At 46.6% G+C, this 26,935-nt stretch overlaps 1 protein-coding gene and 1 long non-coding RNA gene across 5 annotated transcripts in view; one reads left to right on the top strand and one right to left on the bottom strand.

The window, feature by feature from the left end:
* Nucleotides 1-26,935, bottom strand: part of LOC119962822 — a 271,981-nt gene that overhangs the window by 122,308 nt on the left and 122,738 nt on the right. For all 3 annotated transcript variants that reach the window (XR_005459975.1, XR_005459974.1, XR_005459978.1), the window contains 2 exons: nt 22,315-22,393; nt 21,438-21,562 (listed from right to left, as the gene is read on the bottom strand). This is a non-coding gene — a long non-coding RNA (uncharacterized LOC119962822). The remainder of the gene's footprint in view (nt 1-21,437; nt 21,563-22,314; nt 22,394-26,935) is intronic.
* The window catches only part of ankrd55 (ankyrin repeat domain 55), a 172,571-nt gene that overhangs the window by 94,430 nt on the left and 51,206 nt on the right, over nt 1-26,935 (top strand). For both annotated transcript variants that reach the window (XM_038790948.1, XM_038790949.1), the window contains 3 exons: nt 6,253-6,437; nt 16,103-16,270; nt 22,313-22,977. In XM_038790948.1, the coding sequence (XP_038646876.1) occupies nt 6,253-6,437; nt 16,103-16,270; nt 22,313-22,977 (1,018 nt within the window). The remainder of the gene's footprint in view (nt 1-6,252; nt 6,438-16,102; nt 16,271-22,312; nt 22,978-26,935) is intronic.

Here is a 26,935-nt window from a genome sequence, read left to right as displayed (position 1 = left end):
AATACAACCTTGAACCAAGCCCATCCAAGATGCCCCCCTCTTCGCCCATGACCATGCTCAACCTCCAACTCTACCATGTCACAAATTCTCTCCCCCCCCCCCCCCCCCCCACCCACCTCTTGCGATCTCCTCCCCCACCTCACCGCCGTTCAACAGAATTACTTGCTAACGTGGCAACACCCGCTCGAAGGCCCCCCTGCACACCCCTCCCTCACGGGTCCCTCCTTAGCCTGTGCAACCTGCCCCTGAACCCCCTGAATACCCACCTACCAAACAATCCCAGCCAAGGACCCCCACCATTATCATCCCTTTAGAATGGCCAATCCACCTAACCTGCACATCTTTGGGCTGTGGGAGGAAACTGGAGCACCTTGAGGAAACCCACGCAAATACAGGAAGAACGTACAGAGGCCGGAATTGAACCCAGGTCCCTGGCGCTGTGAGGCAGTAGTGCTAACCATTGTGTCACCGTGCCGCCCCCACGTCATCTGCCGTCTCAAAATAAAACTCCCAGCCATCAAACGTAACCGCCAGGTACAGCACTCCAAACCTAATCTTCCACCGATATAATGCAGCCATGGGCATTTTAAATCCCCATATGCCTCTTCATCAGCTACGTGCCAATGTCCTGATATATCCAGAAATGATTCCCCTCCCATCTGCAGTCTCGCTTCTCCCTGGCCCACCTCAGAATCTCCTCCTTCTCTATGAACTTGTGCAACTGTACAATCCCCGCCCGTGGCGGCTCCCCTGCTCTCAGCTTCTGTCTCAAGACCTGTAGGTCCGGTCCACCTCTGGGGCCTTGTCAAGCCCGGCCAACATCCTTAACACATACGTTGTGGCGCTCTTTCCTTTCACATCCTCTGGCAGGCCCCAATTTGCAAGTTCTGCCGCCTGGACCTGTTCTCGTGCTCCTCCATCTTCACCCGCAATGATTTGCATGAATCCCCAGGATCCCCACTTCCGCCACCAAAGACACAATCCGCTCTGGTCAGACACCATCTTCGCCATCTCCCGTTTTGTCGCCTCTTCCGCCTCGAGGCACTTCTCCACCCATCCTGCAAACCTTGCAGAGGTGCTACTGCTCCCTCAATTTCCTTCCACCAGTCTCTATGCATCTCTTACCTTTGCTGGCCAAATTCCTCCTTGATGACTTCCATCAACTGCTCCATCCGGGGTTTTCCCACTGACGGCGACCCTTACCCCTCTGCCATTCTCAAAATTGCTGCTGTGCCACAGGTCCCATCCAACTCCTTAGCCAGGCCTTTAACTGTCTTTTGCCAGGTCTGATAGCCAGTAGACATATCAATCTTGGGGAGAACCTCTTCTTCTATCCCTTCTGCACCACTTTTCTGCCGGAACTACCCCGCTAATGGGCCCAAATCAACGCTTCGAGCCGTAACTGCCCTGTGTGCAATCGCTCACTCCATGGCCGTCACCGGACGTCTGCATCGGCTAATTGTAAAAAGTTTCTTGAACTGTGTCCTGGATCCCAGGATGGATTGTTCCATGCCCAAACCCTTGAGTCCATCTGGAGTAGCAAAGGTGTTGTTATCTTTCATGGAGCAGAAGGGCGTGGCAGATTTAAAGATTTTTCTTTTTTTCTCCCATGTCCTCCAGGTATATGCACGTGTTTTTGTGATGTGAAGGTCTCTCCTCCCTTTGATGGAGATGACTGGGGTATTTGGCGACTGTGATTTCAGACCATGCCCCACATTTTTTGGACTTAGTACTAAAGTCTGATCCCTCCTAAAGTCTGTCATGGAGATTGGATACGGCACTGTGAGCAGGCAAACGATTTTTTGAATGCATGTCCACCATCATTGGGGAATATATTAAATTGAATAAGAGTTAGTTCATTTTACCTACGTGGTTATCAGGGGGAAATAATTTGCTCCACACATGGAAAGGACTGCGGGGATGGAGCGGTAGAGGCTGGTAGACCATCAGTACTCACTTGCTTCGACCCCGGAGTTGCTGGCGAGTTGGAAAAAGCTGCAGACACAATTTGAATTACTATCAACAAGTAAAGCAGTGAGCCAACTGTAACGTTCAAGGCGGGTATTTTGTAAAGACGGGGAGAAGGCCAGTCGCCTTTTAGCTCATCAGCTGAGGTGGCAGGCAGCTTCCCGGGTGATTGTGCAGATAAGGTACTCGAGTGCAGTTTGGCTTCCGCCCCGCCTCAGGTCAAATGCTTTTGAAACATTTTATCGGGGTCTTTATAGGTCCGAGCCCCTGACTGAGAGATTGGCCATGATGGAGTTTTTGGATGCGTTATCCAGCCCAGTGGTTGAGAGGAAGAACTGGGAAGAATTGTAATTCCCGTTGGACCTTGAGGAAATTATAAAATGCATTGGGTTGGGTAATGCAGATGGGTAAAGCCCCTGACCCTGATGTATTGGATTTTCCATTGAGTTTTCTAAGAGGCTTGCGCGACAATTGTTCCCTCTGTGTTGAATTACTCCATGTCTCAGGGATTGTTGCCCGTACACTTATGCAAGCCTCTATTTCCCTGATCCTTAAGGACAAGACCCTACGGAATGTGGCTCGTTTCGACCTGTTTCACATTTTGCGGATGTTAAATTACTCACAAAAGTGCTGGCACTGTGGTGGCAGTCCTGCCTCCCAGAGGTGATCTTGGAAGACTAGAAGGCTTCGTCAAGGGTCCGCAATTGTCGGCCAATATACATCGGCTATTAAATATTGTCCTTTCCCCCTCTCCAGTGCCCGAACCAAAGCTGATGATTTCTCTAGATGCTGGAAAAGCGTTTGATAAGGTGGAGTGGTGATATTTCAAGATTCTTGGGAGGTTTGGTTTTGGGGAAAAGTTTATACCCTGGATTTGTTTACTATACAGGGACCCACTGCTAGTGTTCACACTAATACCTTGAATTTGGGCTATTTTCCACTGAATAGGAGTACGAAGCAGGGATGGCCATTGTTTCTGCTCCTATTTGCTTTAGCACCCTGGGATGTTTATTTATTTTTCAGTGTCTCCCCATTTTCCTCCCCAAGTCCTTTGTCAGAGTTAACAAATTAGTGTCCTCTTACATTTGGATGGAAAGAGCTCAAGGATCCATCGTGGGTTTCTCCTCAGAGATAGACAGTCAGTTTAGCTTTACCCAATTTGTTATATTATTATCGGGCGATCAATACTGAGGAAGTATTGGGGTGGATTAGTGATCCAAGTTCCATATGGGGACAAATGAAGGTGAGTTCCTGTAGGGGTTCTAGCCTGTGGGCATTAGTAACTGCCTTGCTGCCGTTCTCTCCTGCAAGATTTTCTTTGAATCCAGTAGTGGTGTCCACCCTGAGAACTAGAATCTAGCTCTCATGTCTTTGCTGGCCCCTAACTGCAATAATCACCTCTTTTTGCCAGCAAGTTTAGAATCAACATTTAGGTCATGGGGTGACGGGTTTGGAGCGATTTGGGGACTTGATTTTGGAGTGAGGTTTTGCCAACTTTGAGGAGCTGTCAGAAAAATTTCAATTCCCTAGTTCAAATCAGTTTAGATATTTTCAGATTCATAATATTTTACGTAAAGCATTTCCCTCTTTTCCCTTAGCACCATCATCCTCCCTGTTAAGGAGGATTTTGGTCGGGATTCTCCGAGCCTCTGTGCCGAAATCGTGCACGGATCGGGGACAGAGAATGGGGGGTGGGATTCTCTGATCCTGAGTCCTGCCGGCGCCGTCCACATGTGGTCTTACCCGGTGGGACCTCGGCGTACATCCATCCAGGGGCGGCTTGGTGGCGGGGCGGAGTGGGGGTTCGACCCTGGTAGGGGTCTCCGCTGTGGCCTGGCCTGCATCAACATGCCCTCAGGAGCAGCGATTCTGACTCCTACAGGGGGCCAGCATGGCACTGGAGTGACCCATGATGGTCCAAGTGCCATACCGGCGTGAGATGGGCGCCGTGGGTCTGCGCATGCGCAGTGCGACCGGCGCCAATGCGCGCGCAGTGTGTCAGGCACGGTTGCACGCATTCACGGTGGCTCCCTTCACCGCGCCGGCCCCGACACAACATGGCGTAGGGCTACAGGGGCTGGCATGGAGCAAAAGTGGCCCACAGCCCGAGAGGCCGGCCCGCCGATCGGTAGGCCCTGATCGTGGGCCAGGCCACAGCGGAGGCCCCTGCCGGGGTCAAACCCCCACGGACTGGAGAATCGCCGTCAGCCGTGCTCGCGTGGTCAACATGGCGCCGGTCGGGGACCATTGAAAGAGGCCCCCGCGGCAATTCTCCTTGATCAGCTGCCCGAGTTCCTGACGAGTTCCGTTGGCATGGTTGCAGGATGGTTCCACCCAGCGAGAGCTCAGACCCGCGGCCGCGTTGGCTGTCCTGCCCGGGGGGGGGGAATCATTCTGGACATTTTGAAAAAAGTCTGGAGTGATTCCCTTCACTTTCCCGATCTCCTTCGCCACCTCGTGCTTCCTCAACTGGTGCGCCAGCGTCCTGTTCACCTTCTCACCATATTCATACACTGCCCCTCTTGGCCTTCCCAACAGCCCTTCGCCGATCAACCATAGCTCCTCCTGGGCCAGCCTCCAGCTCATGTCCCGCACCTCCTCAGGCCCGCCCTTGAGTGCCCAGTGTCATTGACCTTCCTTACACCACCTTTTAGAAACCCCTCCCAATCCAACCCCCCCTCACTCTAACCACCTGCTCACCCCTCACTTCGCTTCTTTGAACTAGCCCGCCCAGCTAGCCTGGTAGCCCCTTCCCATGGCAAATAGCATCCTACTCCCCACTAATTCCCCTCACCCCACTCATCCTCCCAATGCAAACTTAACAACCCCCACCAACCCCCAACAAGATAAAACAAACCCAAAACAAAACAATGGCCCCAAACACAGTGCAAAAATAACCCAAACAAACTCCAAAGGAACAGAAGGAGAACATCTCCTCCAAGTTCAGTGGCCTCCTCTCCTGCCAGTTAATTATCCCTGACAAAATCCATCGCCTCCTCCGGCATCCCAAAATAGAGCTCCCGACCTTATAGGTTACCACACGCCGGGTACAACATTCCAAATTTTACCCCCTTCTTGAAGAGGGTCACCTTCACCTTATTGAAGCTCGCTCTTCTCTTGGCAAGCTCCTGGTACATCAAGTACCAGGTCCTGGTACACCTGTAGCTCACTGCCCTCCCAGGTGCAGCAGCTCATCTGCCTGGCCCACCTCAAAATCTATTCTTTATCCAAGAATTGGTGCAGGCGCACAACATTGCCCTCAGCGGCTCATTTCACTGCGTCTTCCTCATTAGCACACTGTGCGCCCATTTCACTTCCAGGAGTCGTGCAAATGCCCCCTCCCCCAGCAGCTTCTCAAACATCCGCGCCACATACGTGCCGGCGTCCGCTCCCTCACTGTCCTCCGGTAGGTCCACGATCTTCAAGTTCTGCCTGCGTGTCCGATTCTCTAGATCCTCCACTTTCTCCTGCAGCCGCTTCTGTTGATCCCGCATCAACCCCATCTCCACTGCCATCAAGGCAAGCTGCTCCTCATGCTCCTCCACCGCCTCCTCCACCTAATGGATCGCCTGGCCCTGGGCCTCCAACCTCATCTCCATGAAGTTGATCCCTGCCTTTATTGGATCTACCATCTTGGCCAGGTCCTCCAATTTCTCCTTCCTCTGCTGGGTGAACATCTCATTCAGGAAGCCCACCAGCTGCTCTGTCGACCACTGAGTGGGCAGAATCGGTCCCTGACCCTCCGCCGTCTTCACCTGTGTCGCAAGTACCACACCAACTTTCACCGACTGTTCCCTTTTTTTTTGACCACTTCTGGTCCACAAATCCATCCACCGATGGGACACTCTCTCCTTCCACCCCATCTGCACCTTTTTCAATCACACAATCCACCCGTTAGCCGGGGAAAAGATCCGAAAATTCTACCAAAAGCGGGAGCCACCAAATCTGTGACCACTCACACCATGGCTGCCACCAGAAGTCCAATGGACTGCAAACCTTAACAGTTATTGGGTATGAATCTTGCTGGCAGAGTAACATTTTAATAATGTCTCTGCATTGTAATAAAGCAAGGTATTTTAAATGATTTTACAGACAAGCTAACAATACTTCCGAATAACTTCAGCTAAGCACTCAAGTTGATACATTTAATTATTTTTCAATGGTACCGTAGCAACCCTAGCTCAGCTCAAACAGGGGATTGTTACAGCATCAGAACACTGAGGATTACCATAATTGTCAAATCATGTAGTATTTTTTACTTGTTTTATTTGTTTTTCTTGGCAGAGTGGAAATAGAACCATGACTTCTATCATTCTGGATCATCATCTGAGCCCATCTATAATAAACTATGATGATGAAAATGGAAAGACAAGTGTGCATATAGCAGCAGCAGCTGGATACAGTGATATCATCTATGATCTGGCAAGAATTCCAGAATGCAATCTGCAACCACTTGATGTGGATGACAGGTACTACATGCATCTCTACTCCAAAGTGATGCAATATCTTTCTGCGGTTAATTTAAATTTGCAGGACTATGGGAAACCAGTGCAACACTTATTTGATATGCACTTGTGACTAACATGCTCCAACTATCCTGGAGATTTGTCGAGCATATTAATATTGCCCCCATTGTCACTGCCCACTGGCTAGCCAGATTCATCGAGGACATAAAGTAACCTGTGATATAAAATGTTTGATAAATAACAATGTGTTATGGACCATTGTTTAGAGAACCCCAAAGTGTATCAGGGAGTTCACCTGACCCACAACTTTTAATAGATTGTGGTATGGGGAGCACACGGCCCACCCTACAGGTGTGGTACAGCAGAAATGGAAAAGTATTGTTTAAAGCAAAACAATGTTTATTCTAGTTAACCTTTTTAAAACATACTGTGAACGTCTTAGCAACCATTAATTCAAATACAACCCCCAAAGAATACACTAACTTACTTTCCTTTTAACATACATAAGACTTTAAAAAAATCTTTAACAGAAGCACATCGGGTTAAAATTCATTACTGAGAACAGTGATCACTCTCAATTCGCCAAATGATCAAGAGATAGTATTTACATGGCAGAAAGAATGACATTACACCTTCTCTGGCTGACTACAGCTCCAACACTGAAACAAAACCAAAAAAACACAGACACACCCAAACTTTTCTCAAAGTGAAACTAAAAAGAAGCAAGAGCTCAACTCCACCCACACTCTGACATCACTGCAATAGCATGAGCAGACAAACATTTCTTAAAGTGACATTCTCATGACACCTCCTCCCAAGAAAAAAAACCCATTAACTTCAAGGTTTCATTTTTCATCTTTCCACTTTCCTTTAAGAAATGCACACAGTAAGTATACTTTTTCATTTCAAAAAACAACACACGCAAACAGGTATAATAATATAATCCATTTTTGTTCTTCTTCCTCCAACTGGAATCCTTCTTGATTGACAATCTCTTTGAACAAGGCCTCTGCACAATCCATCCATTTCTCTATGCCTCAGCATTTCTCTTTAAAGTAAGAAGTCTGACAACACCAGGTTAAAGTCCAACATGTTTGTTTCAAACACTAGCTTTCGGAGCACTGCTCCTTCCTCAGGTGAATTATAGCAGTGCTCCTAAAGCTAGTGTTTGAAACAAACATGTTGGACTTTAACCTGGTGTTGTAAGACTTCTTACTGTGCTCACCCCAGTCCAACGCTGGCATCTCCACATCATTTCTCTTTAAAGTCAGATACTTTAGTTCAATCTGATCAGAGTCCCTTATAATTCTCCAATACAGGAGCATTGATTATCAGGCAGTCAAATGCCTGTTGAAACTCCGCTGTCCACTGAAATTTTCGACGTTCCTTCAGCAAATCCATCAGTGGAGCAACCACGGAAAAAAAAATTTCACAAATGTTCGATCAAATCCACTCATGCCAAGAAATCGCATTATTTCCCTTCATCTTGAAGGTATTGGAAACTCCTCAATAACTGTTGGTTTCACATCCCGTGTGACCATTCGACCCTGTCCGATTGTATGGCCAAGGAAAGTGACTTGGGCTTTTCCAAATTCACTTTTGGCTAGGTTTACCACCAAACCCGCCTCCTGAAGTCGATCGAGTAACTCCATCAGATGTTTTAAATGTTCTTTCCATGTCTGGCTGAAAATTACCAGATCATCGATGTATACCACACAATTGGGTAATCCTGAAACAACTTTGTTAGTTAACCGTTGAAATGTGGCTGGGGCCTAGTTTATTACAGTGAAAACATTTGAAACTTTTCATTTCTTTTCCACCCTCCTGGATTTCTTTTTTAATCTGAGGTACACTCTCCTTATTATCTCCCGTCAGATCACCTTTCCCTCTACCACTTGAGTATTTCTCATGTCCCCAGTTTCTATCCCTCACAGGCTGAAATTGATGTTGGAAACCAAACTTTGATTTAAGAATTAATTCATAATCATCTGCCATTTCTGCTGCTAACCTCACAGTTTTAACCCTCTGCTCTTCCACATGAGTTCTCACTACATCAGGAATTGAATTTTTAAACTCCTCCAAAAGTATAATTTCTCTGAGAGCTTCATACGTTTGGTCTATTTTCAAAGCCCTTATCCACCTATCATTATTACCCTGTTTGATCCTTTCAAACTCCATGGGTGCAATTCTCCCCCACGCCGGGTGGGAGAATTGCAGGGGCGCCGGGCGAGTCCCGCCACACCGCCCCGGCACCCGATTCTCCCACCCCCCCAAACCGGCGCGCCAAGATTTACGGCTGGCCGCTCGGAGAATCGGCGCTCGCCGTTTGTAACGGGCGAGTGCCGATTCTCCGGCCTGGATGGCCCGAGCAGCCTGGTCAATACGACGTGTACCCGCTGGCACCGACCACACCTGGTCGCTGCCGGCGTGTACAGCGCGGGAACGTTGCGGGGGCAGCCTGTGGGGGGGGGGGAGATCGAGCACCGGGGGGGGGCGCTCAAAAGGGGTCTGGCCCACGATCGGTGCCCACCAATCGGCGGGCCGGCCTCTCTGAAGGACACACTCCTTTCCTCCGCTGCCCCGCAAGATCACTCCGACATTTTACGCAGCGCCAAGGCCCGGCGCACGTAAATAATGTGGCGCCACCCCTAGCCCCCCAGGGGTGGGAGAAGAGGGGGCGAGGAGCGACGTCCGACGCTGGAGTCAAATACTCCGGTTTTCACTCCGGCGTCGGCACTTAGTCTCCCGTTGGGAGAACCCCGCCCCATGTATGTTTGACCAAATTCTTTCCTTAAATTTCTAAACCTTTGTCTGTAGGCTTCCGGCACTAATTCATGTGCACCTAAGATGGATTTTTTCACCTCCTCAAACGACCCAATACCTCCTTCGGTAGTGATGCAAACACTTCACTAGCCCTACCGACCAGCTTTGTTTGAATCAGTAATACCCACATGTCATGTTATCATTTCATTTGTTTAGCCACCTTCTCAAATGAAATGAAAAAGGCTTCTACCTTTTCAGATAAGTATCCTTTTGAAGGCCACAATTGAACCTGCCTCCACCACACTCTCAACCAGTGCATCCAGATCCTAACCACTCACTGCATAATAAAGGTTTTTCTCATGTCACCTCTGGTTCTTTTGCTTATCGCATAAATCAGTCTCAATCCTTCCATTAATGGGAACACTTTCTTGCTATCTACTCTGTCCAGACCATTCAGAGCAACTTGAACACTTCTATCAAACATTATTTTCAGTAAGGAGGACAGTCCCAGCTTCCCCAATGTATCCATGTAGCTGAAGTCTCTCATTCTGGAACTTTTCTTGAGTAACGTTTCTGTACCCTCTCCAATGTCTTCATATCCTTTCAGCGCCTGAATTGAACACTACTCCAGCTGAGGGTGAACCAGTGTTTAATAAGTGTTCATTATAACCCACTTGCTGTTGTACTTGTTTCTCTTTATAATCCTGTATGGGCATCCCATGTGCTTTCTTAACCATTTTCTCAACTTGCCCTGCCACCTTTAATGATTTGTGCACATATACACCCAAATGCCTATGCTCCTGAACTTTGGTTAAAATTGCAACCTTTTTTGCATATTGCCTTTCCTCATTCTTCCTATCAAAATGTATCACTGCGTGTTTCTTTGCATTAAATTTAATCTGCCACGTACCCGCCCATTTCACCAGCCTGCCTATGTCCACGAGGCATCTATCACAATCTCCTCACAGTTCACAATAACCCAAATTGTGGGTAATCCGAAAATTTTGAAATTGTACTCTGCAAGCCCAAATCTAGAGCATTAATGTACATCAAGAAAAGCAGTGGTCTGAATACCAACCCCTGGGGAACTCCACAACATACCATCCTGCAGTCTAAAAAACAACCATTCACCACTATTCTCAGTTTCCTGTCACTCAACCATGTTTGGAATTATGCTGCCAATGTCTCTTTTATTCCATGGGCTTCAACTCTGCTGACAAGCATGTTTTATGTAGCACTTTATCAAATGTTTTTGTAAGTCCATATACACCACCTCAATTGTGTTACCCTCATTAATCTTGCCTGCTACCTTATTATAAAACTCAATCAAATTAGTTGAACACAATTTGCTCTTCACAAATCCGTGCAGGCTTTTTTAAACTCTCCAACTGTTACAGCCAAGTAAAAAAGGGTTCACTGGCTCCCCTCTATTCAACCTCCTTCGTTGGTCACAACAAAGGTTAAGTTTCTTTTTCACTAGGATATCCCTTTTCCAAATCAGAATGTATTTAACTATTTAAGCTGTGAGCAACAAGGAGCCAATCAACCAAGGTTTTCTTGAGTCAAAGAAAGAGAAAACTTATTAACCGCAAAGCTTGAGAAAAATAATAAAAACGTGACATCAAGTATTTGGTCCTCAAGCAGTCATTTTGGCCCATGCACACACACTACAAACACTCGCATCAGAAATAAGGCGAGTTAGAGTCCAATAAAAAAGGTAAAAAAATATACAGTTAAATATCCTTTGACTGTCCTTGAGGCGTAGATTTTAAACGGTATGGCTGATTTAGGTTAGCTGGTTTCTTGGATGTGATCAGATGTAGAAGATGTTGCAAGTATTACAAGATCTCGGTTTGCTCGAAGGTTTCTGGTAAAGTTAGTTTTTTGCGCGAGAGAGGGAGAGAGAGAGAGCAGCCTTCAACCTGCTTTCTTTACTGAAGGGTTTCTTGATGCAGCCAGTGCCATTTTCAATTTCTCTCAAATGGCTCAGAGGCCTTGCCTTGAAATAGGAATATAGGAATGCAGGATCAGGAGTAGCCCATTTTCCCCTTCGAGCCTGGTCCATCATTTAACTAGGTCCTGGCTGATCTTCAAGCTCAACACCATCTTCTCGCATTATTCCATTATCCCAATATTTATTGATGTCATTGGTATCTAGAAATCTGTCAAATTCTCCTTCGAACATACTCAACAACTGAGCCTCCACAGCCACTTGAAGGAGACACCCCCCTCAACTGTGGGAAACCAGGGGGAAAATCCTTTCTGCATCAATGTTTTTGAAAATAGCCAATTTAACATCTTTATTCAAGCAAGGAGGGAGACAAAATCAAGAAACTACAGGCCAGTTAGCCTAACAATTGTCAAAGGGAAAACGCTAGAATCCAATATTAAGGAGGTCATACCAGGATACTCAGAAAAGTACTTAGGTCAGCATGGTAGCACAGTGGGTAGTACTGTTGCTTCACAGCGCCAGGGTGATTTCCGACTTGGGTCACTGTCTGTGCGGAGCCTGCATTTTCTCCCTGTGTCTGCGTGGATTTCCTCCGGGTGCTCCGGTTTCTTCCCACAAAGACCGAAAGACGTCCTGTTAGTGAATTGGACATTCTGAATTCTCCCTATGTACCCGAACAAGCACCGGAATGTGGCGACTAGGGGATTTTCACAATAACTTCATTGCAGTGTTAATGTAAGCCTACTTGTGACAATAAAGATTATTTTTTTTAAATCATAATTTGATTAGGCAAAATCACAGGGGTTTGTGAAAGGGAAATTGTGTTCAACTAATTTAAAGAGGTTTTTGAAAAACATCAAGCAAGGTGAATCTTTAAATGTTCTGGACCCGGATTTCCAGAAGGCATTTGATAAGGTGCTACATCAAAGGCTACTGCATAAGATACAACTATGTGTTGCAGGAGCAACAAATTGACAGTGAAACGTGATTGGTGGCTAACAGGAAGCAGAGAGTAGTGATAAATTGGTCTTTTTTGGGTTGGCAAGCTGTGACAAGTGCAGTACCACAGAGGCACAAATCCCAGTCTGACCTCATTAGTCTGCCCCCCCAGTGCTTTGTGGCTATGGGTTGTGTTGGTGTGAAGCATATCTTCTCCATACCAATGTTGTTTACGGGAACTGTGCCATTTCACCCTACCCAAGTATTATTCAGCCATAGATTGTGATTGGCTGGGGCCCAGCACTGACCCTTGTGGTATCTTATTGGTTACAGCCTGCCAACCTGAGTATGATCCATTTATCCTGACTCTCTGTTTTATGTCCATTAATCAGTCCTAAATCCATGCCAGTATATTTCTCCCAATTTCATGAGCTGTAATTGTGCTTATTAACCTCCTGTGTGGGGCATTACTGAAAATCCAAACATACCACTTCACCTGATTCTTCCTTCTCTATTCTGATTGTAATATCCTCAAAAAGCTCCATCAGGGGACTTCATGGAGTGAGTGATCGCACATTTGGTGGCTCCTGCTCGAGGTGGAATTTTTTTGTCCTTTCCCACCTGATTCAAGGAGTGTGTGCTGGTGAGGCGTATGAACACTTAGGAATTGCAGTACTCCATTGGTGGGGCCAGTTTATGGCTTACCAGACGAGGAATGTAACAAGTAAGAGGCAGCAGTTTGAGCGAGAGGTTATTCGAAGTCCGACACAGGAAAAGTTGCCGGAGGATGCTGGGGCGTTGTTGCCAGCGCAATTATCTACTTTTGAATGCGAAGTTCCAACAGCAGAAGCAGGAGGCCTCAGAAAACCTGGCGAAGGTGTAGGAGCCACTTAGGGCAGTTATCAAGATAGTGGAGCAGAGGCTGGAGGTGCAGGGTCTGGCACACCAGAAGGTGGAGAAGTTGTTGGGGAGTATGAGGACTAGCTTGCCTCATTGGTGGCAGAGATGGTGCTCATAGAAGATAGCCATAAGTGGTTAAGGGAAAAGGTAAAGGACCTCAAGAACCGTTCCAGGAAGCAGAATCTCCGGATTGTGGGGCTGCCTGAGGGGGATTGAGGAAACGCAAGCCGCAAAGTATGTGGTGAGTTGTATGTTGGAGAGGATGATGGGGGAAGGGATCTTTGACCATCCTCCCAAGGTGAATCGAGTGCATAGGATGCTGTGGAGGAGGCTGAAGGCAGGGGAGCCGCCGAGGGCGATGGTGGTACAGCTAAATCGTTTTCTCCATAAGGAAAAGATAATGCGGTGAGCGGAGCAAAAGAAAAAGCACTTCTGGGAAGGAAACGTAGTGAAGATCTACCAGGACATGGGTGAGGAGTTGGCCAGGTGGTAGGCCGGTTAATTGGATCAAGCCTGCCCTTTACAAGGAAGGGGTGGAGTCTGGGGTGTTGTATCCTGCTCGTCTATAGGTTACGCTCCAGAATCAGGAGTTTTATTTCAAAACGCCAGAGAAGGCAAGTGAATTTAAAGAGACCATGGACTGGGAGGTGTGAGAGGACACTGAACTTTGGAGATGCTAAAGTGGGGAATATGGGTTTACACGAAAGGTGGACGGTTGTATTTAACAAATATAGGTGTGGAGTGGAGAGTGAGTTTTTTTACTGGTTTTGGTGATTTGCAGGTGAATGGCACTTGTGGGGAACGGGGGTAGATGGAGGCCTCGAGTGGGGTCCACCATGCTAGCTGGTTGGCTAGTTAACGGGAGTGAAGTTGGGGGGTCGACTTGTGGATGGAGTGGGAGAAGGGTGGTTGAGTTTTTCATTGTCTTTGTACTGTACTTTCCCCTTCTTAATCAATCCCTTTGTCCTTCTTTGATGAATTCTAAATTGCTCCCAATCCTCAGACCTATTATTTTTCTTGGCCAATCTGAATGCTTCTTCCTTGTATCGGATACTATTTCTAATTTCCTTTCTAAGCCATGGATTGGCCCTCGTACCCCCTTTGCTTTTGTGCCAGACAGGAATGACCAGTTGCTGTAGTGGCCCGATGCGTTCCTCGAATGTTCCCCATTGTCTATCCACTGTCATCCCTTTAAGTAACTCTCCCCAATCTATCAAGGTCAACTCACACCTCATATCTTCATAGTTCCCTTTATTAAGATTCAGCACCTTAGTCTCCGAATCAACTACTTCACTCTCCATCTTGATAAAAAATTCTATCATGTTATGGTCGCTCATTCACAAGGGGTGTCGTACAGTCAGATTGGCAATGATTCCCTTCTCATTACACAGTACCCAGTCTAAGATGGCCTGCTTTCTCGTTGGTTCCTCCACATATTAGTCAAGAAAACAATTCCGTACATACTCCAGGAATTCCTCCTCTACGGCATTGTGGCTAATTTGATTTGCCCAATCGATGTGATGATTAAAATCGCCCAAGATCACCGATATTCCCTTATTACATGCATCTCTAATTTCGTGTTTAATGCCATTCCCAAACTCACCACTGCAGTTTGGGGGACTATATATGACACCCACTAATGTTTTTTGCCCCTTGATGTTTCTCAACTCTACCCATACAGATTCCACATTGTCAGAGCTAATATCCTTTCTCACTACTGTGTTAATTTCCTCTTTAACCAGCAGTGCCATGCCACCACATTTTCTTTTATGCCTTTCCTTCCTAAATACTAAGAACCCTGGGACATTCAGTTCCCACCCCGGTCAGCCTGCAGCCATGTCTCCGTAATCCCAATTATATCATACCCATTCATATCTATCTGCACGATTAGTTCATCCATTTTATAGCAAATGCTCCGAGCATTAAGGCATAGAGCCTTTAAGTTTGTCTTTTTCACATTGTTTGTCTTGCTCCCAATATTTTTCTCTATTGGTTAGGAGAGGATTGCAGCGGACATCTTGGGGTCGGCCTGGGAACAGCGAGGCGTGGACCTGGGGGCGCTTGTTAATGGGGAGGTTATGGATGATCGGCGGGGGGGTGGGGGGGGCGAGGAGCCTCCCAACCCAGTTGATTACGTGGAAGACGAGGCTAAGGAAGGACAGGGTGGGGCAGGTGTTCCACTCGGGACAGGATATGAAGATGAGGGAGGTAGCAGTGCTGGTCAACAAGAGGGTGGCCTTTGAGGTCGGCAGTATTGTAACCAATCCAGGGGTAGGTTTGTGATGGTTAGCGGGAAGCCTGAGGGGGTGTTGGATTGGAGTATTTGGCGATTGCGGTCTCTGACCATGTGACACACAGGGCAGATTTGCAGGTGGGACATGATGTTGATAAATGCTCGTAGTCGTCCAATGAAAACAAATAATTTATTGAGGAATTAAACAATTAACTTGTGAGTTTGATTATTTAATACTTTTACTGGCTATGAAATTAAACAAGATAGAACTAGAATAAATTATGATTAATTATACTTGCACTCTGAGATAACTCTACACCTCTAGTCACAATACACAAGAGGCGGGAAAACAGATTGAGTCTGTTTTCATACTCCTTGTTAGTGTTACCCTCTAGTGATCATTTAACTGTAATGACTATACATTAACCCCTTATGTATATACAGATACACAGATCACTACACCCACCTGCAGCACTGGCGAGTCTGACACTCCGAAAATGGCCAACAAAGGATACAGCTCCAGCTTAACACCCAGAATCCCTGACACTGTATCAATAAAGGAGACCCAAATATTAACCAGCTTGGGGCAGGTCCAGAACATGTACATGTGGTTCGCCGGCCCCCAAGAGCACCGCTCAGACCTGTCCTCCACCCCTGAGAAGAATCCATTCATATGCGCCCTGGTCATGTGCGCCACCTTGAACTGTATCAATTCACCTTAATTCTAAGGAATATTCCCCATTTAACTTTTCCACTGTATCGCAATCAGAAGTTTGTGTTGACACATCATTGTTGTGTAATGTGCTAACACCAGTAAAATATTTACTAATTCTGTTCAAATGCAACTTTGCCTTTTTCAATGTGTTTTATTATTTACCCTAGGACACCACTTCATTGGGCTGCTGCTGCAGGGAAAGCAGATTGTGTACAATCTTTGATGCAGTTGGGAGTGGACAACAGTCCAAGGGACATCAATGAAAACACTCCTTTGACATATGCAATGTACTGTGGGCACACAGCATGTATCAAGCTGTTTTCACAGGAAAACAGGTGGGTTCCACATAAACCTTTAAATTATTTGTGAAAAAAGAATGTTGGATAAATATAACACTGTTACAGTACAACTTATGTTTAAACAGATGTTTTCAAATTTTCTTGTGCTTATCAAACCCAGGTAATTGAGTGCGGGTTAATTGAATAAGTTTGTAAAGTATGTTCAGTGCATTATGTTAGTATCAAATACTTCTGGTCTATTTACCACTCTATTCTAGCAATGGCACTGGACACGTTTCTTAGTGTCGTGCAAATTAGTGTGGACAATTTTGTCCTGTGAATTTCATATGCAGGGAACTTTGAGTCTTTCTTCACCATTGAAGACATCTGTAACATACAAAAATACAAAATAGGAGCAGAAATAGGCCATTCAGTCCCTCGAGCCTGCTCTGCATTCAATAAGATCATGATGGATGTTTGTGCTTTGAGTTCCAGTTTACCATCTACACCTGACAATATCTGATTTCCTTTCTGAACAAGAAATTATCTACCTTAAAAATATTCAGTGACCTCACTTCTTAGGCAGAGAGTTCCAAAGTTGCACAAATGTATCCTTATCGCTGTCCTGTAAGGGCCTGCCCTGATTTTAAAATAGTGCACTTTAATTCTGGACTCGCCCATGAGAGGAAACACCCATTCCACGTCTACCTTGTCAAGATTGTCTTGTTATGCTCTTGGCGTAGCATAAGCTGCTTCCTTGATGTCCACTCTGACAAAGGAAGGTTCAGACGTGGAGATAACTTCAACACGTTTATTAAACTATTTAAAATTCTCCTACTCAGATTCGCCTCTACTATTAATCCTTCTATAGCTACTCAGACTGACGAACCAGTCTGCTACAATCCACGTGGTGGGTGCGATGTTGAAGCAACCCTATGTCTGTACTCACTGAGTGTCTCCACTGGAAAGAGGAAGATCATGTGTGCTGTGTCCTTTATATATGGGTTGGTGTAATGCCCCCCCCCCCCGTCCCCCGTGGTAGTGTCACCTCTGTGTGTATCGTGTATGCCCATTGGTCGTGTCCTATCTTACTGACCTATTGGTTGAATGTCTGTGTGTCATGTCTCTGGTGCTCCCTCTAGTGTCTAGCTAGTCTACGTGTACTTGCATTAACCCCTTGTGTATCTACAGTGATGCATATCACCACAAAGACTATTCAGGATCCTATATACTTCAATCAAGTAATCCCTCACTCTTCTAAATGCCAGTGGAAACAAGCCCAGACATAACAACCTATCTTCACAGGACAACCCACTCATCCCAGATATCAATCTAGTGAACCTCCGCTGAACTGCCTCATAAGCATTTACATCCTTGCTCAAATAAGGAGACCAAAGTGAACAACTTCAAACTTTCCCACCTTATTAACCATCTGCCAGGGCCGGGATTCTCCGAGCCTCCATGCCTCAATCGTGCTTGGCGCGGAGAATGACCCGCGATCGGGTTCGATGCCTTCCCGTTATTCTCTGGGGACTGGAGAATTACCATTAATTGCGCACGCGTAGGCAACGCGGCGCCAGTCGGGGGCCATTGAAAAAGGCCCCCACAGCGATTCTCCACCGACAATGGCCTGAATTCCCGCGTGGTTCACTCATGGTTCCACCCGGCTGGAGTTCTCAGTGGCGGCTGCGGACTCAGGGATCGCATTTGGCGGATCAGGGGGATCCGTCACCGGGGGGGGGGGGGTCTCCAGGGTCCGCCATGTTGCGCGGAGCCACCGCGCGCATGCGCTGATCCGCAGTCAGAAATGCAGGGCCCCATATCGGCAGCCAGAGCTGCGAGGACCCTGCTCGCCCCCTGCAAAACGGAGATTTGCGCCCGTTTTGTCCTGGGTGTAGGGACATAGCCCCATTATCAGAGATTTTCACACAAGATTCTTGCCCACTCACTCAACCTAGCTAGATCCATCTGCAAACTCCTGGGGTCTCTGTTTCAGAAACTAAGGGCTGGATTCTCAGATTTTGAAGCTATGTCTGAAGCATGTATCTAATCTTACAACCAAAAAGTCAGCGGCACCCCCGCACCAATGCTGCCCCGGTGGGGGGCTAGCAGATGCGCCACGTAAAGCCCCCAGATACGGACAGAGAATTGCCGGGTCAATGGCCGTGCGTGTGCACGGCGGCAACCTGCAGCAGTCGCATCGTACAACATGGCGCCGGCCGCGCGCTGACCCGGCCTGCCAGAGAGTGCCCCATTGTAAACCACCTCTTCACCCCTGGACCACCCTCCACCGGTCCCCCCCCGCCCCCACCGAAGCCCCCTGGCCAGTGGAGCCGCTCGTCCCGCACCCCCGAATGTGGCGGTGCTGGACACAGTCCGCAGCTGCCACGCGAGGTTGACAAAACCTCAGAGCCCATTGGGGGCGGAGCATCGGGGGAGTGCCTTCACGTGATGTCTTGAGGCCGTCCTGGAGCATTTCATGATCCATTAATGGGCTAGCACCGGCACCACGTGGAACTCGAGCGATTCCAATGAAAAATTATGTCGGATTTGACACGGTCGGGATTGCCACTCGAGAGGCTGGCAAGCTGCAGCCACATGTTAGCAATCCCCCCCAAACACTCAATCCCGCCAACAAGGCGGCAGCACGAATAGTGGCACCCTGGTTCACGGATGCAGAGTTGGAGACTCTGCTGCTTGCCGTGGAGGAGAGGCGGGTCACCCTTTTCCAGGGTTGGGAAGGAGGCTGTCACTCGCTGCCGTACACCGCGCCCTACCCCCAGGACAGGCCAGCACCGTGCCCCTTGCACCAACCCCCACACACCCATAATCACTCCCCTGGAGGGAGGCCTAACCCCACCTGCTGGAAATGTGCCAGGTGACCTGTTCACAAAGTCCATCAGCTGCCCACCCCTGTGCTTCCTGCATCTGACTGCTTTCTGTTCCTCCCCACCCCCCCCCCATCCAGCGGGCAGTGGACCAGGTCTGCACTCGGAAGGATCCGTCGCATAAAGGTTCAGGGTGACCATCGAATTGACGGCCACCGTGAGCGGGTGGCCTTCCCCATACTCCTGTCGTTCCAGGTGAGCCATGATCCAGCACACATGCCGTACAGTCCTCCTGCTCAGCTGGAGTCTTCGATACCATGCCCAGTCCAGCAGGTCCTTGAATGACGGGCACTGCTTGTACACACGGGGCCTAATGCCATGCCTTTTCCCCACCTCTTCCTCAGCTGGTTGGGCGGCCGGCTCTCCATCCTCACAGCTGTCTCCCTGTTCCTCTTGGGCAGGCTCCTTTGCTGCATGGCCCTCCTCGTGGGGTCTAGGACAACTCATCGCCGCCGACTCATCGCCGCCGACTCATCGCCGCCGACTCATCGCCAGCCCAACTCATCGCCGCCGACTCATCGCCAGCCCAACTCATCGCCAGCCAACTCATCGCCAGCCCAACTCATCGCCAGCCCAATAAAAACAGTACAGTCAACAGACTTCTTAACAGCGCTCTGGAGTGAATGGAATCTATTTAAACCAACAGACTTCTTAACAGCGCTCTGGAGTGAATGGAATCTATTTAAACAATTTAAACCTATAGAAAACAAAGGACATTTTAACATATTTTTCAGTAAATTGACTCTATTTAAAAAGTGCCCAATATAAAAACGATTGTATTTAACCAGAGACGGACGGAAAACACAATACAAAAAACAGTAACTTACAATTAACAGCGTCTATTTCAATAGAGCCCTACAGTAAACAGTCAAATGACAAAATCTGAACCTAATCAATTTCACATTTGTCGCTCTTGACAATCCACCTAAATTACACATCTTTGGACTGCAGGGGCAAACAGGAGCACCCAAAGGAAACCCACACAGCCAAAGGGAGAACGTGCAAACTCTACACAGTCACCCAAGGCTGGAATCGAACCTGGGTCCCTGGCACTATGAAGCACAAGTGTTAACCACTGTGCCACCGTGCTTCTAGACCTGAATATTTTCCTACCATTTGCAGCATTGTTGAAGCTCTGCCTGTGACAATTTTTGATGTCCAAATCTAAATTTGCAATGATTTGCAAAGTAGTTTTCACTAGACACTCAGAAGAGTGGGATTGTAGCTGGACAAAATAAATAAATGCTATACAACGTCATCATCGCTGGTCACTTACCTTAAAATTAATGTTAATTGGTCCACATGACAAACATCTGATGGTGAATCAACTAGTATGGAATAGTGTTCAGCATCTTTTACTTTATTAGTGAATTGGTTTCTGAGTTGCTCTGCCATTTGCAGCTGATCAACGCTTATTGAAGTGCAAATTGGCTGCAGAACAGTCGGAGTTGGCAGAGACGTGTTCCCCACTGACTCTTCAGATGCCAGGGTCTTATTTCCTCTGTACAAAGAGTCAGTGGGGAACAATATTCCAACTAAGGCCAAACCATTGTGTTATACAGGTTTTACATAACTTCCTTATTTTTTGTATTATATGCCCCTATTTATAAATTTCAGGATGATCTATGTCTTCAATGATTTATTCACACATGCACACAGGTCACTCTGCTCCTGCACCCCCTTTGGAATTGTATCCTTTGTTCTAGGAAGTCTTACAACACCAGGTTAAAGTCCAACAGGTTTGTTTGGAGTTTCTTTTGTCTGTGCATTCTTCCTATGAAAATGAATCGCTTCACAATTCTCTGCATTAAATTTCATCTGCCACTTGTCCATTCCACCAACCTGATACTCTTCTTTTTAACACTATCCTCCTCACAGTACACACTATTCCAAGAATTCTGTCACCCCTTAAAATTGTGCCCATCTAGGTCATTAATATACATCAGGTAGCGCAAGGGTCCCATTGGCCCTGGGGAACTCCACTACCAGCCTTTCTCCAGTCCGAAAAACAATCATAATCCGTGTGGACTCATACTTCAATGGAACTTCAATGCAACTCATACTTCATTACTTTTGGAAAAATAGCATCTATATGAAACAAAATACCCTGCAGAATATCAACAGCAACAGTAACACATGACTTGAGCTCAGCATCTCCAAAGATTATTGTACCTATGCTAAATAGAAATACTGAGAAACAATATTTATAAAGCAACTCACAAACTGTAACAATACACCAGGCTTGCATGCTGGAAATCTGAGTTCAAATTCCAAGTCAAGTAACAATCAAGCTACAAGTCAGGATGCCAGTTCTCATCTCGGGTGCCAGACCATACCTCAAAATTGTATAGTGCCTCATCTTGTCAGGAGGGATGAATCAACATGAGACCTATAATACCCAGTGAGATGCACATTCACCCAATAGACTGAAAATGGTCATCGCAGGTATCTTCAGCCCAAACTGAAAAACAACAGTATAGAGAAATGTTGGCAGCATTGACTTGGCATATATAATTATCTTTTTCTCTTGAACAGCATTTGACAATGTGTAGAAATAAGGATTCTAAAGTGAAGATTTTACTTCTATGAAGAAAAATGTACATCTCATAATAATTATAAATAACAACCATTAAAATAAAGAACTAAACACAGTTAAAATAGTTGATGGGCGTGATTCTCCCATCGGGCGGCTAAGTCCCGACGCCGGCGTAAAATCGGTGGGCCCCGATTGCGGGCCAGGCCACCATGGAGGCTCCCCCGGGGTTGGCCACCTCCGGACCCTTCAAAGCTGAGGTCCTGTTAGCTCAGAGGATATTAGAAAGGCGCCAGCGGGACTCGGCTTTTTGTTGACGGCTACTTGGCCCATCTAAGCCGGAGAATCGGCGCACCGGCCCGGGCCGGAGAGTTGGCACATACACCGACTGGCGCCGTGCCGGCCCCAGTGGCGCCAATTCTCTGCTGTGCAGAGAATCACGTCCCAGCATCGGGTCCGCGTGGCATGGTCCGCGTGGCGCCACAGCAATTCTCCGACCCGGCGGGGGTCGGAGAATTCCACCCAACGACTTTAGTTGATGTCTAACTTATAAAATTCTTGTCAAATGACAATTTGTTGTAAATCTTTAAAAATCTATGGTTATTTATAACCACTAGTGAAAAACATGATAAAATCTGTTTGTAAAATTTTATTTTATTTAATTTTTATTGAATACAGACCTGACCCTGTTAGACAGCAACTTTCCCAAAGCAGCAAGAAGAAAGAGGGGCGCTTCAGTGTATTGAACCAGATATTCTCCTGTAAAAAGAAAAAGGATGAGAAAAAGAGCACTCGGAAAGTTAAAAACAAGGAAAAATGCCTTAGAGATGAAACTTCTGAAGTCGATGACATTATAACAACCTTTGATTGCATCATGGATTCCAACAATGGTGATGTCCTGGAGGAATGGACGGAGGAGAACAGACAGAGGAAAACAAGTGCAGAGCTAGCAAATCAGAAACAGCAGGCAGACAAAAAACAAAAAGGACATAAAAGTCTTCCCCCAATACGGACACAGAGCCTTCCACCACTAACTCTGAGCAATCCTCTGTTTTTAAATTCGCCTTGCACAGATCAAAGCACAGAGAATAAGTCTAGTACACACCATTTTGCGCATAGGTCTCAAAAAAGCCGCAGTGAACATGACTTATTTGGGAACAGGACGAGCTCTCAGCAACTTTTGGATGGTCCATGGGCCAAAGACACCAATCACGTTTTGCCCCATAAAGCATGGACTGATCCTCCTTCATCAAAGCTACTGGAGATATTTCTGCAAGAAAGAGCCAAACACATGGAACTCTCACAACATCCTCAACTTCCCTCCTTATACAACAAACCTCAAGGTAACTTTTAAAATGTTACACTGAAATACTTATGTTTATATCGTGACTTATGAAACAATGTCTTAAAATACATCATGCAATATATTACTTTGAAGTGTAATGACCAATCATGTTTAAGAAAAGCTATATTACTACTTTAAAATAGAGAGGGCTAAATTAGATTGGGTATAATAAGTGCATTTTTGTTGACCACAATGTATCCAACATGCCAACTTTATGTTGTCTGTTCAAAGAAAGACTTGCATTTATATTGTGCCTTTCATGACCACCAGATGTCTCAAAGCGCTTTACAGCCAATGAAGTATTTTGAGATGCTGTCTCTGTTGTAATGCAGGAAATATGGCAGTCAATTTGCAAATAACAAATTCTCACAAACAAAAGTGATAATGACCAGGTGATATGTTTTTGTGATGTTGATTGAGGGATAATTTTTGGCTAGCAAATTGGGGGAAATCTCCATTACTCTTCTTTGAAATACTACTGTAGGCTCTTTTAAATCCACTCAAGAGAGAAGGCAAGACCTCTGTCTACTGTCTCACCCAAAAGATGGTGGGCTCGATTCTCTGGCCATGCGTGTTCATGCACAGATTGCGTTTGTGCCACGCAGGACCAGAGAATCGCAGGGGAGGAACCAAAGCATGTTTTGCTCTCCACTCCCGTTCCCCAATATAATCTGGTTCACGCCTGTCGAGGGAAGGATGGGAGGGTGGGGGATGACTGGGTCACCCTCATGCCTGCGTAGTGTGGGGAGGGAGGGTGATCCAGACATTTAGCAATGATGAGAGTTTGCCCATCTAGGGTCAAGATTTGGGGTGTTGCTCATGTCTGCAGAGGTTGTAATGTCCGTGTCCACAGATCGTGCTGGGGCCTTGCGGGACCATAAAATCGAAGAGGAGGGACCACAGCGGATTTAGCGCCGGGGAGAACCCCCTTTGGATTCTCCACAACCCTGAGCCATGATGTAATCCTCATTTAAATATGCTCTGTCAGTTTTAAGTCCTGCCCCTTGCCAGTACCATCTTGGAACCCTGGCAGTGCCGACCAGGCACTGCCAACAGGTCGACACTGCCAGGTTGACACTGCCATGTCGGCAGTGTCAGGGTGCCAAGAGAAGCTTTGAACAGCATAACAGAATGCAGGCTCTGAGGTTTTCAAAAGCTGCACTGGAAGCATGGTGGGGAAGAGAGGAAGTAGTGAAATCCTATATTCACAAAGGACCAAGACATCCTCAAAGTGTTAACAACTTGAAATTAGATAGTAGTTTTAACATAATAAAATGTCCTAAATGATCACAAGACCATTATTGAACAAAATTTGACACCTAGACACATAAAGAGATATTGTAAATCACAGCATATAAGCCAGCCAGGAATTTAAGATGATCCCATTGGTACTGTTCCTCAAATCCCAGGGAGGTGTATTGGTTATGGCTTTAATCACAACTTGTCCTTCCACCAAGACTGCTCCAGCTAAAAGCTGCAACAGATGAACCTGCTGCACTGAACTGGGTGGAACTAGAGGGTGTAACTCTATCAAAACACAAGTTTCAAGTCCTCAATGGTAAAATGGACGTTAAATAAGGCGCACGTGCACACCAATGACTGTGAAGATGGATGAAGACTGCAGTGGGATTGACAGTCACCAGATGTCACAGCTTGGCATGACATTGGGTAAAGATTGCCAATCCAACAAGATTGTGCAGTTGTTGACTGCGAACCAACTTCCTTGCATTAAAAGATGGCATGTGCAGTCCTCTGCTATGGACAATGAAAATCTTAAATCTGTGCATAGGCTGTGGGTACTTGAGGATTGTATGTGCTTGGATTTGGGAAGAAGTAAGTTCCCAGATGTAGCATTCTTGACTCACCAGTCCTCATTAGTATCTCCTCTGCCCATCTCACTTGGCAAAAGTGCCAGAAAAGGTGTCTAAAACTTTCCAAACTGTCCTGGCCAGGAAACTGCACCCAGTGGGATCACCACCCTTGCAGTCAAAAACACACACAAACAATAAAATACATGAATTTCTGTACTTGAAATGTGCACAACCTATGGACAATCACAACACTAAATGTCCTGAAAGAAGAACTGCCATAGTTACTTGTGAGCTTGTGAGGTATAATATTAATATTGCTGCTTTCAATGAAATCCAATTCCTTGCGGAAGGCCAGCTTAAAGAAGGGGAGGATACACATTCTTCTGGAGGGGAAACCAGAGGGGGATCGTCATATACACAGAGTTGGGTTCACCATGGACTACATCATTGTCAAAATCATGGATGGGAAGGATGTGCACATCACACAAGCCATGCAGGGTATAAACGATGCTTGCGTGTGCACACGCTGAGGCCAAGCTCCAAATTATTATCTATGCATTCATGGAGGGGTGTGAAAGAATAGGCCTTAGACTAAACATCTGGAAGATAAAAGTCCTCTATCAGCCTGCTCCCATAGCATAACACTGCCACCTGACTATAAAGAGCCTCAGAAAATTATTGGACAATGTAAATAATTTCTCATACCTTACGAGCCACTTCTCAGCGACGGCAGGCATCGATGATAAAACTTAACATTGCTTCCAGTGTGGCAGAGCAGCCTTTCGACAATTTAGGAAAAGATTGTTTGACGACACATACCTGAAACCCAGTGCCAAACCCATGGGGCTACCTGCCTTCTTCTATGCTTCAGGGACATGGATAACGTATAGCAAATCCCTAAATCTCTGGAGAAATATCATCAGCGATGTCTTTGCAAAATCCTGCAGATTTCATGGCAGGATAGATGCTCCAATATCAGTTTCCTGTCTCAGGCCAACATCCCCAGTATTGAGGCATGGTTATGGTTAATTAGCTACAATGGGCGGGCCACATAATCCGCATACCTAATAATAATATTTATTGTCACAAGTAGGCTTACATTAACACTGCAATGCAGTTACTGTGAAAAGATCCTAGTCGCCACATTCTAGTGCCTGTTCGGGAAACGGAGGGAGAATTCAGAATGTCCAATACAAACAAGCACGTCTTTCGGGACTTGTGGGAGGAAACTGAAGCACTCGGAGGAAACCCACGCAGACACGCGGAGAACGTGCAAACACCGCACAGACAGTGACCCAAGCATGAATTGAACGTAGGACCCTGGCACTGTGAAGCAATATGTTAACCACTGTGCTACCATGCCGTCCACCACACAAGACTCCCAAAAGCAAGCTCTCTCCTCCAAGCTTTGTCACGGTAAGCGGTTTAAAGGGTTGAAAGATTGCCAAAGGAAAGAGCAGCTAAACAACGCCACCCCAGGAAACACCTCCAATCTAAACCCCTCTGGCCTACAAGCCCACTGACTCCCACCTCCCATGAAGGATGCCTTCTTGGCACTCTGGAGGCATTTTTAGGGAGGATACTTATCCCCTTGCTATCCCTCGGAGCACCAGCCGGTAGGTTCCCATTTCTCAGGATTTGCACCAATTTACACCTGCGGGACTCTCAGCTGGGGGCTGCTGGAGCATCCCAGGAGGCAGGTGGTTCGGGCATCCTGCCTGTAAATTCCATTCAAAACAGCTCTGGGTGTGAACCCAGTTGAGGATGTCAGGAAGCTAATCGGGGCCAGTGGGGTGGACTTGGAGATTCTCAATGGATTTCACGACCGGCGTGAAACCCATTTTGACCCGACACCTGGGATTCCCCAGGCTATCGGGATTCCCTCCCCTGGCAGTCGGTCCTGGAAAATCTCACCTTTGTGTCAAGCTGAAAAAAGCAATCCAAGATACATACACACAGTTCAACAGGTTTAAATCTTGAAGTCACCAAAACAGGTATTATTAGAATGCTCAAGAAATATGCAAAATCTTTGACTGGAAACACCTTCATTATGTGTCAAACTCACTCTGCATCACAGTAGAAATGAGACCTGAAACTTAGAGAATGATATGTGTCATCAAAAGTAAGTAGTGGGTAGAGAAGGCT

The sequence above is a fragment of the Scyliorhinus canicula genome, chromosome 3 (genome assembly GCF_902713615.1).
Source record: "Scyliorhinus canicula chromosome 3, sScyCan1.1, whole genome shotgun sequence".
Classification (NCBI taxonomy): Eukaryota; Metazoa; Chordata; class Chondrichthyes; order Carcharhiniformes; family Scyliorhinidae; genus Scyliorhinus; species Scyliorhinus canicula.
Note: the sequence above shows the minus strand (reverse complement) of the source record. Positions and strands in the feature narration are given on the sequence as shown.